Raw genomic sequence first — 14,141 nt, 5'->3', positions numbered from 1 at the left:
CAGGAATGTGGTCTGTTTCTGTTAAAAGAATAGCTGTACTTGGGCACTTCACCAGATGGCATAGTTGAATGCACATACTGTGGAAAGGGTTACCGTTGAAATAAAATGCCCCTTTTGTTTAAAGGACAAAAATATAGATGTGTCTAGAAAGTAACATTTTGTTTTGGAAAAGATGATGGCAATTTTTTTCCTAAAGAAAGACCATGCTTATTATTTTCAGATTCAGTCACACATAAATATATTAAAATTTTCAAAATTGTGATTTCATCCTCTGGCAAGAAAACAGTTTGTTTGTGCAAAAAAGTTCAGAAAGATGTAGATTTTTTTCATACACAGGTTGTGAAAGTCAGAGAATTTTACATAAATTATGTTTCACAAGAATTGTTAGGAAAATACTTTGACACAAAGAAATCCAGCCAGTACAGACCCTGAAAATACGTGGTGTTACTGCAGAAATGCTGACAGTGGTGTAATATTGAACAGTGAGTCAGGTATGTGTAAAATCAGAAGAGCTTGCATGTCTTGTTTGGGTCTGAAAAGAATCCCAAAATCCAACTGGCATCATCCAGATTACAAAAAGCTTCGATGCAAGACCAACAAGTGACTTTATATTTATTTATTTCAAGAAATGTAAAATTAGGTGAAAGCTTTTATACATACGCATTGTGCTTCTCACTAGAAATAAATGTTTTAATTTGCAAACACATTTCATTAAAAATATACCGTTGACTAGCATATCATTTCTTTACACCTGTTACAATTTAACATGTTCAAGCCTGCAGGGATTCAATAATTTAAGCAGTTTTTGCAAAGAATTCCATGTCAAAATTATAATTCAAACTATAAAGCATACAGCAATGTTATAAACTTTTATATATCACTATATAATATTTACAATAAACTACACTGAATTTTGTCATTTGCAATATGGTAAAGAATTTCCATCAAATCCTTCTCAAATATGTACATTAACTGTGTCTGACATGATAAAAAAAAAAAATCACATGTATCTAAAATTGTGAAAAGAATTTTAAGCTGTCTTTGCCATAAGTATTATACAAATAAAAATACTTTCTATAAAAGTAGCTGCTCAGACATCATGTATAAATAAAATGAGGGTTTCAAATAAGGACAAAATTCACTTTATTTTTTTCACTCAAAAAGAATCATGCGGTCAGACAGGTTCGTCAGTGCACAGCAGATATGTACTATTTTGTCCAAAGATGTTATTCCATTATCTTTTGAATGTACAAGAGACATGGGCACAGTATTGCTCAGTATTGTGTATTTCTGACGAACCATTCCAATAATCCTCTCAACATGGATTCTGGCTGACGCGAGCACCCTTGTGCCCTCCACATCCAACGCGCTCATTTGGGATGTTCCCCGAGTAAACGCAGAAATGTTTACATTTGCAGAAGGCAATCCAACAGCGTCACCTCCATCAAACCCTCTGTCTGCTAGGATCAGATCCCCTGGCAAAAGTTCATCCAGAAATCCGCAATGTTCTGTTATGTGTTTGTCGCTGCAGTGACCATCCCACCCCTGAGAAACGAAACAAACCGCGCCTTGTGGGGCAATACCGATCAGATATTTTGAAGAGTTGTGGCTTTTATTCTGCAAACAGGTTTTTCTCGGTGTTTCCACATCACTCGGTTTTTCCTGAAATATTTCAAAACAGTCAATTATACAGCAACATTTCTCAAAGTTTTGTTGAAATGAAACTGGCAGACTTTGCCGTAAATGTTTCCTATCTGGCCAGATCACCAGCGCCGGAACGAGGCGACAGAACATAACATCACATGTGTTACTAAATACTCTGGATGCAGTTTCCAAAGAAATGGAAAATAAGTAGGCTAAAAACTGTAAGTTTAAGTTCAGTCGAAGATGCATACATGTCAGCAGGAACTGCTGGAAAGATGAAAACTTCCTGTTTAAATTTAAATAAGGCCGTATAAACTGGAACGCCACCATCATAATCCCATATGTTGGAAGACCTGTAAATTGTTCCACTTTGTCATTGTCCTCTGAAAAAGACTCCTGACAAAGAGAGTATTTTTTCAGTTGTTCCTTCAAAGTACGATTTTCCTTCCTCAGGATTCTGCATTCAAGCTCAAAGGACAATGTTTCATTTTCATCTAAAGCTTCTGCACTTCCTTCATCTTCAAGATCTGCAACTTCAGGAGATGATTCAGTGGAATCCGTGGAGCATTCAAAAGGAGTGGTTACATCAGTGTCTCGAAGGCCAAGCACTGCACATTCTGCTGTAACTTGTTTTCTACTTCCACGTTTCCTTTTCTTCAGGTTTTGTCGCTTTTCAGACTTCTGCAATGCTTTTGTGTTTTGTCGTTTTGCAGACGACTTTGTGTGTGTGAAAATGCTCGGCCCATAATCAGGTGACACGAGGTGATCACTTTTCTTCCCTGTAAATCACAACAAAATATTAATTAGTTCATTTACAGGTTATTATTTTCATTAAACTGATTATTATAGTAGTTTCAAGCATGCTGGGAAAAATTAGATGCAAACAATGTAGAGCTATAAAAAGTAATATTTTCATTGTTTGCTAAAAGCATGAACAGCTCAGTTTCATTTACGCAGAGTCCATTTATTATCATGAATATACTTAATAGCAATTAGTATAAATACAGAGGTGATTATAGAAAATCGTGTGCGCTGATTGGTTGAGAGATTCAAACCATTTCTCAATAATCACCTCAAATGACTCGGCAAAATGGCAGCCAAATTGAAGTGAGGAAGAATTACAAATGATAAAAGTTCTTAATGATGCTGTTCTTAATGATGCTGTTCTTAAAAGCACTAAAGATGCTACGAAGCTTGTTCTAAAACTATTCTTTTTATTCTTACTGAATGTGAACTTCAGTATCCTGGCGTAACCAGTCCTTGACAGCGTAACGCGCTCCGTCTAACTAATAATAAAAGACGGATGACTTTTGTGTTTATATTTGGACACAATATAATAAATGTTTAGGTGGATCAAATGACCAAATTTCTGCAAATTCTGGCTGTATTTGAAACTCATGTTGCCATCTATACACACGCTGTCTTTAATGTAGCGAAGAAAATGACGTACGTACCGAGTTCTGGATAGTTACAAATACGACGCCATAGCTGAGGGGATTTTCTGAGAAATGGGATTTCCCACTTATTAGAGTTTTCTGATCTGTGTTACTATGACATATCTATCTACTGACACAGAGACAAAAAGTACCACTCAGGTTCCTTTTAATACTGAATATAGTTGGCATTTTATGATGTAATGTAATAATAAAATTAGACAAGTCCTAAATTAATTACAATTTACTGCATAATAAAATAAATTCTAATCCTCCATTTATTAGAAAATATTTCCATACAAATTAATATTTCCAAAACATTAAAAATTTGGCAAATTTCAAGAAAACCTAAATAACATCAGGTAATATTTATTTATAACTATATCAAACAAAAATAAGATCAAAATAACAATTCAATAGAAAAAAAAGCCAATGTGTATTAAAGAGAATGAGATGTGAGATATTACTGAGAGCACTGAGGAATAATCTATAAGTTACTGAACTCTATCAGAATCGATTCATGTGTGATATGAATTACATATGTGACCAATAAACACTTAAGACATGAGTGTGAGAATGAAGTAAAAATGGCAAATAACATGATAAAATAATCCTGTTTCAGCAACTGTCCTAAATAGAAAGGAAGAAGAAATACACAAAAGAGAAAGATACACTGAGAACAAGAGTGTTCAGAGAGCACAATATCCCCCGCAGGCAACCATGCCATAACTCTGGTAAAATTCAACTGAATTGAACAAAATTGCAATGCGTATTACCAACATATAAGAAAGAATCCTGTCAGGTTTTGTGAAATTCCTCTAAAAATTGTGAGAGAAGTTGATTTCAGAAGGCGAGTACCCTTTCCGGAACGGACATCACCACAACATAATCCCCCTTCGGGCTTTTCGGCCAGCGGGGGATAAAAATTGTGAGTGAAGTTGATTTCAGAAAGCAAGCGCACCTTGATGAAGCTGCCATAGTACAAGTTTGTTAATAATCGAGGGCATAACTCTGGTAAAATTTGCGCAACTTAAATGAAATTGCAATATGTGTATAACTGTCATATAACAAAGCCAAGTTTGGTGAAATTCCTCCACAAATTGTGAGAGGAGTTGATTTCAGAAGAACGTACACCCTCATGAAATTGTCAAAGTACAAGTTATTTAATCAAGGCTCAAAACTCTGGGAAAATTTTCACAAACGAAATGAAATCGCAATCTGCGTATTACCATCATATAACAAAGCCTTTTGCCAAGCTTTGAGAAATTCATCCAAAAATTGTGAGAGGAGTTGATGTCAGAAGGCAAGCACACCTTCATGAAATTGTGAAAGTACAAGGTTGTTAATCAAAGGGCCACAACTCTGGTAAAATGCAACCAAATTTAACAAAATAACAATATGCGTAGTACTGACATATAACAATGCTTTTTGCCAAGTTTCGTGAAATTCCTCCAAACATTGTGAGAGGAGTTGATTTCAAAAGGAAAACCCACTAATGAAATTGTCAAATTATAATTTTGTTAATCAAGGGCTGTAACTCTGGTAAAATGTGACCCAATTTAACGAAATTGCAATATGCGCATTACTGACATATAACAAAGAATCCTGCCAAGTTTGGTGAAATTCCTCCAAAAATTGTGAGAGGAGTTGATTTCAGAAGGTGAGCACCCTTTCTGGGACAGATGGATGGACAGACATCGCCACGACATAATCCCCCTTCGGGCCTTTCGGCCAGCGGGGGATAATATATAGATTTAGGCACTGCCTGAAAGCGGAGCTCCCATCTGTTTCTGGGTAGTAGAATTTTCTTATATCATAGCCAGCCTCTTTTGTTTTATTTCTTTACCATTATAGTTACTATCCTGCTTCCTTATGTTGTACAAAACATACACAGAAAGAAAATCGCTCTGGCCTGATGAGTAGAGTCAGGGCAGTGATTTTATTTACAAATTCGATTTCACCATTGCTGAGACAAGAATACAAAAAAAAAAAACAGATTGGAAAAATGATATCATATTGAAAACAAAATATAATAATGAATACGCTGCCCGGTACGAAAACCCGGGATAAAAACCCAGCGGGATTAAAAACTCCCAGGAACGTACTCCTCGTTCGAATGCAGCGCATGTACTGTAGCTCGGAGGATTAGAGCTTCGACTTTGAAAAGACGATAGAGGTTTTGTTAAAAAAAAGTGCAGTTGAGGAAATATTTAAAAACACTCAGCATCGGCATCATCAACATACTAATATTAAGAAATTGTGTTATGAAACTAGAAAGACCATTAAAGAGTTTTCTAGAGTTATAGTTTGTTCGTAATAGAATTTTTTTTTTAAGAAGTGTGCACGTTTTGCACGAAGGCCTCAGGTCCTTATTACACAATTATCAAAATGAATAATGCATGTAATACAGTATGTTGAGACAGAATTAACTCCAGTGATCGGCCATCTGGCTGTATTTTTAGACAATTTCTTCAGGATGGAATCTTTGGGCTTCGTTTCATCTAAAAGAGAAAGTAACTGGTTGCTGATTAGCTGAAGGAAAATCATATATGTAAATAAGCATACAGTACACCCATCACAATCATCAACATTTTTTATACCTTGTGATGATTGGGATAAAGTTAGTTGACTGTGATTGCCCTCACTCCCATCTATTGTCAAATCTAAGTCTGCAGTATATAATTGATTGCCTGTTCAGGTCACCAAATAACCGTGTATTAGGTAATGTACACAAAAAATAATTGCCACTACAATATATTGTTCATTACTACATAATCAAAAAGAAAATGAAATAACTAACTTTATTTACGTATTCATCATCGCCTTCATAATTATCAATCATCAGCACCGTCATCACCATAATCAAACATCAGATCATTATCATAAACAACATTATCACCATCACTAATAGGGGTCGACCAATACTTGGCCTGGCCGATATATCGGGCCGATATTCTGCATTTTTAGGATTATCGGTATCGCCATAATTTCCACCGATATGCCGATAACATGCCTTTTTGCAGACATTTCGTTCCTAACACGACTGTCACTGCACGTCCTTTCCTGCACTCGCCTCTCTGAGTTCAAGAACATGGTCCCGCCCACCACAACATCTGATTTGTTTGGCACAAGAGATATAGCCAATCAACACGTTAAGCTAAATGCTGTGAACTGTTTCAAGGTGGCCGTACGGGCACTCGGGCAGAAGCGGCACAAGGGATACAGCCAATCGACACGTGTAGCTAAACGCTGTGAACTGTTTCAAGGCAGCCGTATGGGCACTCAGGCAGAAGCAGATCCCACTTCAAGGTAAGGACACGCTGCTTTTGCCGCAATAAGTCACAAACACACAAGTTGCAAAAGCACAACATCATTATATGTTTACATTGTCTGTGAAGATTCTCAATCATCCAGGTCATAGTAAACTGTGGGTGGTAGAAAAGGGCAACTGGACTTGCTTGAAGATTCTTGAAAACGTTTCACCTCTCGTCCAAAAGGCTTCCTCAGTTCTGTTTACATTCTTCATCTACTACTCGTTAAAATTGTCCATTTGCATCTGTGTAGCCAGGCAAACTTAGCTTACGGAAGGAAGCACTTGAATTAGCCTACAACCAACTAGTCTCGCTGAAACTACATGTAATGTTGTCCATAGTAAGCAGTCCCCAGCATAACGTAGGCTGCAGTCATTTTTAAATCCCCGTCTGGAAACGTTGTGAATGTGTCAGTAGTTCTACTCGAACAGTAGAATGACAGCCATACAGAGAGGTGGTCAAGGGAAGACGAAATAAAACGTAGTGTTTGTGTTCTGTTGGCTAGCGCAAGCCTACTGGTTATTTGTTATGGTGATGAGTAAACTTCATGACGTGACTCGTGCTCAAAAAGCGCATTGCACTTGTATGTGTTAGGTAACTTTATAAAGCGCTATTTGAACATTTAAACAAGCCAGGTGTGATATGGTGCTAATAGGCTGTGTAATACTGTAGGGAGTTTGTCAGGACGCTTGTTGTGGGCTCAGTAATTAATTGTGTCGTGGATGCACACTTGCTTGGATAAACGCTAATGAACGAAATACATCAATTAAACTCTTGACTTAAATGTTCTTATGCTACTTCACATTGCGCTGTAATTTACTCCACTAGTATTTATAATTCTTGTGCAAGTGATTCTCCTCGCTAGTGCTTCTGATTCGGAAAGCGATATACTCTTAAAGGAGCAGAGCCGTGGCAATTTATACAAAAAACAGAAACCGCCTCAGTGGACAACATGCAGAGCAACTGTGCTTCCTTCACTACAATATAATCCTCCTAAATTGGGAATATTAGGCTTGGGCATTAAAAGCATTAGAATGTAGATGGTTACTTGTTAAGTTGTTACATAATAGGGAGTGATAGCCTACTTTATGTTTGATTTTACTTTTTAAAAAATGCTGCAGGCAGCTCCCTACACTTGATTTGTTATTTAAAAACTATTTGAAGTTGGTAAGTCTTACTTAGTTCTTAGTGTAAAAGAATCCAGAGTGTATTTTCATTTATTTTCCACTGAAAATGGTGAGCTGTAATATAGTAGGGAGTGATTTATTTTTTTACTGGTGAATATTTATTTTATTTCTCATTTTATTCTAACCAATGTTTGACTTTATTGTACAAATGCTGCTGGCATCTCCCTGCACAAAATTTCATGTTCAATTTTACAATTAAACATACATTTCATGGATATGAAGGTCTGTGTCAGTGTGTGCTATGTTTAATTTCATGTGAATTATAATGTTTACATTTATCGGTTGCACATATCGGTTATCGGCATCCCAATTCCAGAATAATCGGTATCGGCCCTGAAAAAAACATATCGGTCGATCCCTAATCACTAACATCAAAATCATTTTTTACACCTTGTGATGATTGGGATAAAGTTAGTTCATCATCATCATCATCTGATCAACATCATGCATCACCATCTCAAGAAACCATCATCATTTTTTTTTTTATATACCTTGTGATGACCGGGGCAAACTTAGTTGAGTGTGATTGCCCTCACTCCCATCTACTGTCAAATCTAAGTCTGCAGTATGTGTTTGATTGCCTGTTCAGTCATAAAAAAACAGTGTATTAAGAAAATTCTACTTAAAAATAATTTCAACTACAATACAGTAAAAACCCACATATAAAAACCTAGATTTTTCAAAGTCAGGATAAAGCCAGTTGAGTGATTGCGCTCACTTTCATCTACTGTCAGACGTTTTTAACTAAGCTTATTGTGATGTTTTAATAATGAAAAGGGCATCTACATTATATTAATTATTCTTACCTGATGCTGAAGAAAGTCTTTCTCTCTGCAGTTGTTCGCCTGTTGTCGTACAGGTTTCTTTTCTCCTTTTTTGTGGTCCATGGTCTTCCTGTACAAAATTATCAGCAGCTGTTTGCTTGAGTAGACAACAGTTTGTTGCACTCACCACGTCACATTGGTTTCTCCTTCTTTCTCACTCTCTTTTTGTTACTCGCCTTCTCTCCCTTTCTTCCTCTGACATGTTTCTCCATCTTTCCTTCTCTTTTTCTTGCCTTCTCTCCCTCTCCTCTTCTGACATGTTCCTTCGTCTTTCTTTTTTTTGTCTCGCCTTCTCTTCCTCTCCTCTTCTGACATGTTTCTTCTTCTTCCTCTCTCTTTTTCTCGCTTGCATTCTCTTTTTTCCTCTGATAAACTCGAGTTTATCCTCCTTTGCCTCTCTTGCTCTTTCTATCCTTCTCTGACAAGCTGCACTGGACCGTCTCCCATTGCCTTCTCTTTCTTTTTGCTCTTCTATCAACTTCTTGCAATTCTTCGGTTGGTTTTCTTTTTCGTTATCACCCATTTTTTCATTTACAACACACACAATTTACGTTATGATTTAAAAAAAGAAAAAGTAGTATACATTTTATCGACTTTTATCCAAAAAGTAGAATGAAGAAGGAGGAGTCAGATTTTTTTAATCGAGAATCTACAAAAAAATTTAAAATAAAAATTCAGGCGCGTTGTGCATGGAGATTTTCCCACCATGATTGGGTTGCATGTGATGGCAGGTACGCGAGTATGCGACACACAGCAACAAGTTACTCACTACTATACTGTCCCAACTACTACTCTACTTCACTAGTTGTTGGGTTTCCTGTGGTGGCAGGCAGGCACGCACAGGACCGAAACCAGCAGAAAACAACTCGATTAGTTTCTTTATGTATCCATACCTGCCAACCTGTACGCATCTTGCGTAGCCGCTACGAATTTTTACCTCATTGTACGACTGTACGTTTTCACATTAAAAAGTACGCATATCGTCCGAACTCGCATTTCAGTCAAGTTTTCACTGAAGTTGATACCGCTGATCTGTGAGAAAACTCAAAGCCAGAATGGAACGCTTTGCCCAATCCCCCTGCCCCTCTTCCAGAGCGTGTGGCTCTGCCCTCTTCACCCCCTCCCCTTCCTCCTTTGTGTCTCTGACTTGAGTGCAGCCAGGTGGCTAGAGTGAGTCGGGGATTGAAACGTCAGTTAGAGACGTCGTTTTTATATTTGTAACAGAAACGGTTGTGTTTCACGTGTACTCAAGAGCTTCCTAGCCGTTATTTTGTGCATTTACAACACCAACAGTACAGGCTAGTTCTTCATTTAACTTCGAAGCCATCACTCGAGGTTGCATATTCGATGCGGTAACCAACGAAACCTGATTACAATTCCTCTCGCGCTCACATTGAATCACTATGATAAGTACCACTTTACTGATGTGCTCAACAAAACGTAGCGTGTTGTATATCTTAAGGGCAGTCGGTAACTTCTGTCAATGGTAGCCTAGAATGTTTGCAGATGATGTGAAGTCGAAAATTGGTCATCCCTCTTATGAAAAAACCTGCATGGTACTGCAGTATCAAATGCTTTTTTACTGCAGTAAATGCAATATTTCGAATGCAAATGCAATAGTTTGCACATGAAAAAGGCATACTACAAAATACTGCAGTGTACTGTATAATGCAAGATTTTTACTGTATACTGCAATATACTTCCAACATGTTAAAAAATGCAAAAGTCTAAACCTATTGCATGGGAAATTTGTGCATACCATGTTTTGTGTTGAAAGTGCCTTTTTTACATACTGTATTAATTTAATGTGCTGTTGCTTATTTTGAAAGAGTGGCTCTGGTTTAATTTAATTTCATTTGGACATGTATTTAATGTTTTGTTGTGCTTTTCAAAACGGAAGGAAGTTCCCAAGAGCCATCAATAACAGTTTCCCAAAGTCTATCAATAGGAATGTTTTACAAAACTGGACTATGTTCCCAAGGTCAATCAATAAAACTGGATTGAAAGTGTGTTTTTGGTCTGCTGGTTGTGGTCTGTGGGGGCGCATGCGCGCCAGGTTGGGGTGAGGTTGACGGGGGGGGGGGGGGGGGTACTCATGAAATTGTACTCATAAAATTTTTTCAAGGTTGGCAGGTATGTGTATCCACACTCTATGCCTATGGGGCTCCTCTCCGCTATCACATCAAAAAGCACTACAGCTCTCTGGCATTGTTCTTTTAGATGTCACTTCTACAAGTTTATCTGTAGATCTCATCTCATTATCTCTAGCCGCTTTATCCTTCTACAGGGTCGCAGGCAAGCTGGAGCCTATCTCAGCTGACTACGGGTGAAAGGCGGGGTACACCCTGGACAAGTTGCCAGGTCATCACAGGGCTGACACATATGCCGCTTTTCCACTACCAACGCGGCTGAGTTGGGCTGAGCCGTGCCGTGCTGAGATGGGCTGAGTCGAGCTGAGTGGGGCTGTTGGAGTTGCATTTCGACTACAACCGCGCTGAACCGTGCTGGCTGGAAGTGGGTGGACACTTTGGGTGGAGTTAGCGAAAGTGGGTGGACGTCATGTGATGTCGTTAGGCGGCGCAAACAGTGACATCAGTGACCTTTTAAGCAGTAGTCTCACGACCCGGATAGTAAACAATAAACATGGAGGACATGGAGTCGTTAGTGTTGCTGGTCTTGGTGCTGTGGCTTGTTGTCACCGACAACGCCAACAGATACTGGCAAGAGCGTATAGATGAGGCGAGGCGCATAAGGCTTCAGAAATTCTCGTAATTCGTAATTATTCTTCTTCCGGGTTTACGGTGTTTACAGATCCCAGCGTGCTCGCGGGGCGTGTGGGCACGTGAGGACACTCCTCCTCACCAATCAGTGCACAGGGGAGTGTCTGCTCACGCCCCCAGCCTCACTCGGCTCGGTTTGGCTCGCTTCAGCCCTACTCCAAAACCGTGCGAGTTTTGGGTGCTAAACAGGGCTGAAGCGAGCTGAGTCGTGCTGCTCTGAGGTAGTCGAAACGCGAGCCGTGTCGGGCTGAAGTGAGCTGAAGCGAGCTGAAGTGAGCTGAAAAAGGGTAGTGGAAAAGGGCCAATAGACACAGACAACCATTCACACTCACATTCACACCTACGGTCAATTTAGAGTCACCAGTTAACCTAACCTGCATGTCTTTGGACTGTGGGGGAAACCGGAGCACCCGGAGGAAACCCACGCGGACACGGGGAGAACATGCAAACTCCGCACAGAAAGGCCCTCGCCGGCCACGGGGCTCGAACCCGGACCTTCTTGCTGTGAGGCGACAGCGCTAACCACTACACCACCATGCCGCCCTTATCTGTAGATGTTTACCGAATTAAAGGTCATAGGCAAGGGTCGGAGGTGGAACATAGAATATCAACTTCACTGTCTAGAAGAACGACCCAAAAAGTGAATTCAATCTTCCTGGTGTCCAATTTGCACCCTTAAATTGAATAAAACGGTTAAAATATACTGGTTTGCGCAAGTTCCGAAGGTTTGTTTACATCTCACTTATGCGCACTTTCACCGCCAGGGGACCGTCGTCGTGACGTCATTCAAGGCAAACAGACCGGGAGCAGCTCTGTGTTTACTTGCGAACTGAGCACACGTGTACGGACTTTGGTCGTAAGAGGTTGTGTAAAATGTCTGAAAGTGATAGCGATTTTGAAGTAGAAACTCTCCAAATTAAATATTGAGAGGTGAAACCATATATGTATGAACCTATGGCTGTTGCGAAGCAATCGGTGAACGTGGCTCACTGGTTTGACCGTGCGGCCTCGGAATCGGACAGCAACTCGGCCAACTCTGATTGCGGTGACCCCGGACCTCAACAAGACTCGCGCCCAAACGATTTATCCTGGTAGTTATGATAAATTCTTACTTTGGTCGTAATACTAAATAAGAGCCCTTTTGAAGAATAATTAAATCACATGGGCACACACACATAATCCCTATAATATAACATGGATTCATTTATATTACTAATATAATATCTTGTTAATAGTAATACAAGCATTATACTATTTATAGCTGACTCTAAGCGAGGAAATATCCCTTTGTCTCATTTCCACAATGATTGTACAGGATCCCTCAGGATTCTTGACTTGTCAATTGCAAGCAAAAGTAAAAATGTTTACCTCCAATCTTCTCCTTTTTGCTTGAGCGTTGCTGGTCTGTTTCTCCTTTGACTGCTTGATTTTGCATTCAAATTTTGTCGGAACAGCGTCAGGTTTGAGCCTTCTCTGTCCGACACTGACTCCTAAACTCTCCAACAGATGGGGATTCTTCAAAAATGAATCGTCGTCGAAGTGATCGGAGCACAGAGCGGCGTATTTACCCGGCTGCCAACCCTCTCGCTTCACGCGCACAACCCACTCTCTCTGCCTCTTCTCCTCTCTCGGAAAAAGGTAAAAACTTCTTCCTGACCCGGTCCCGTTGTTACAGTTCACTGCACAGCAATAAGGCATGGTTTTTCTTTGGAAATTCCTGAACGCGCGTCTGCACTCAAGCCGGTTTGTTTGGCTTGAATGACGTCACGCGCCGAGTGGTCACGGAAATCGCCGAGCAGAAATTCGCCGCGATCCGCGCTAACTTATTTTAATTATTACTTATTAACAATACTTCTTGGGACCAGAAGAAAATTACAGAGGGTTTTTTTAACATATAAAGTTTCAAATGTGCATAAATTGAAAACCTTTGCCTATGAGCTTTAAACACAAAGCAGCAACATGGCCACATAAACAAACCTGCAGTTCTTCTTCTTTAGGGTTTTCTGGCGGTTGGCAGACCAACTTAAAGGCGCATTACCGCCACCCACTGGGCTGGAGTGCGGAACAGGAGCTATTGGAGGTGGGAAAAAAAGCCTATATTCTTTTAGCCATTTCGGTTTCTTTTACTGTAAATACAGTAAAAGAAACAGAAATGGCTAAAAGAATATAGGCTTTTTTTAGCCATTTCGGTTTCTTTTACTGTAAATACAGTAAAAGAAACAGGAATGGCTAAAAGAATATAGGCTTTTTTTCCCCACCTCCAATAGCTCCTGTTCCACACTCCAGCCCAGTGGGTGGCGGTAATGCGCCTTTATCTGACTTAATGCTTTTCCTAGCAAACCAGGTAATGTAAAATGATAATGATTTACCATTCTTAATGATTGAAAAAGCTGATTTCTCTCATGTTCATACTACTTGCAGTGGAGTAGTGCATGTCCTACACTTTCTGGATGGCTACAGTGTGTACATTTCCCAGTGGGATGTTTACCCATTATGCTGAGAGAATAGTTAAACCCTGTATGTCCTATTCTTTTCACCTTTATTGGATAGGACAGTGTAGGACAGGAAATGAGCAGGAGAGAGACAGGGAGGGATATGACCCCGGGTCGGAATCGAACCCGGGTCCCCAGATCCATGGCATGGCACCCCATCCACCTGAGCCACGACGCCCCTGCTGTATGTCCAATTCTTAAACGAGGGATGTTTTCCTCTCTCCGACTCCTGCCCTCTATCCTTCCAGTATCAACCTGTCTTTGAATACTGTACAAATGTTTCCCTGTTTCATCGTCATCCCAATAGACCCTTTCAATCTAAGGCCGAGAAAACGTGAGAACTGTGCCACCAGGGGTGTCACTAGGCCTTGTTTACTGGGACACGTGCCCCAGTAAAAATCAGCTGTGCCCCAGTAAGAAAATGTTGAAAGATTTTCGTAACAAACTAGTTTCTTTGGCAGATCATTTAT

At 39.7% G+C, this 14,141-nt stretch overlaps 1 protein-coding gene across 2 annotated transcripts; it reads right to left on the bottom strand.

Moving 5' to 3' along the window:
- Positions 1-1,024: 1,024 nt before the first annotated feature.
- On the bottom strand, positions 1,025-13,164 carry LOC132894263 (uncharacterized). 2 transcript variants are annotated; one of them, XM_060933862.1, is made up of 4 exons: positions 12,548-13,164; positions 8,382-8,469; positions 8,067-8,156; positions 1,025-2,423 (listed from the first exon to the last, which is right to left on the bottom strand). In XM_060933862.1, exons 1-4 carry the CDS (start codon positions 12,875-12,877, stop codon positions 1,153-1,155), a joined length of 1,779 nt encoding a protein of 592 aa, XP_060789845.1. In that variant the 5' UTR covers positions 12,878-13,164; the 3' UTR covers positions 1,025-1,152. The 2 variants fall into 2 exon arrangements, with proteins under 2 accessions (XP_060789845.1, XP_060789846.1); XM_060933863.1 differs by lacking the exon at positions 8,067-8,156 and having other exon boundaries at positions 1,026-2,423.
- Between the last annotated feature and the right edge of the window lie 977 nt (positions 13,165-14,141).

The sequence above is a fragment of the Neoarius graeffei genome, chromosome 11, assembly GCF_027579695.1.
Source record: "Neoarius graeffei isolate fNeoGra1 chromosome 11, fNeoGra1.pri, whole genome shotgun sequence".
Taxonomy (NCBI): Eukaryota; Metazoa; Chordata; class Actinopteri; order Siluriformes; family Ariidae; genus Neoarius; species Neoarius graeffei.
Note: the sequence above shows the minus strand (reverse complement) of the source record. Positions and strands in the feature narration are given on the sequence as shown.

Coding starts and splice junctions, on each gene's coding strand:
- LOC132894263 (XM_060933862.1), bottom strand. CDS start 12,877: ATGCCTTATTGCTGTGCAGTGAACTGTAACAACGGGACCGGGTCAGGA. Junction 8,157..8,381: donor AAGACTTTCTTCAGCATCAG/GTAAGAATAATT, acceptor ATGACTGAACAG/GCAATCAAACACATACTGCA. Junction 2,424..8,066: donor TTTGCCCCGGTCATCACAAG/GTATATAAAAAA, acceptor TGTGATTTACAG/GGAAGAAAAGTGATCACCTC.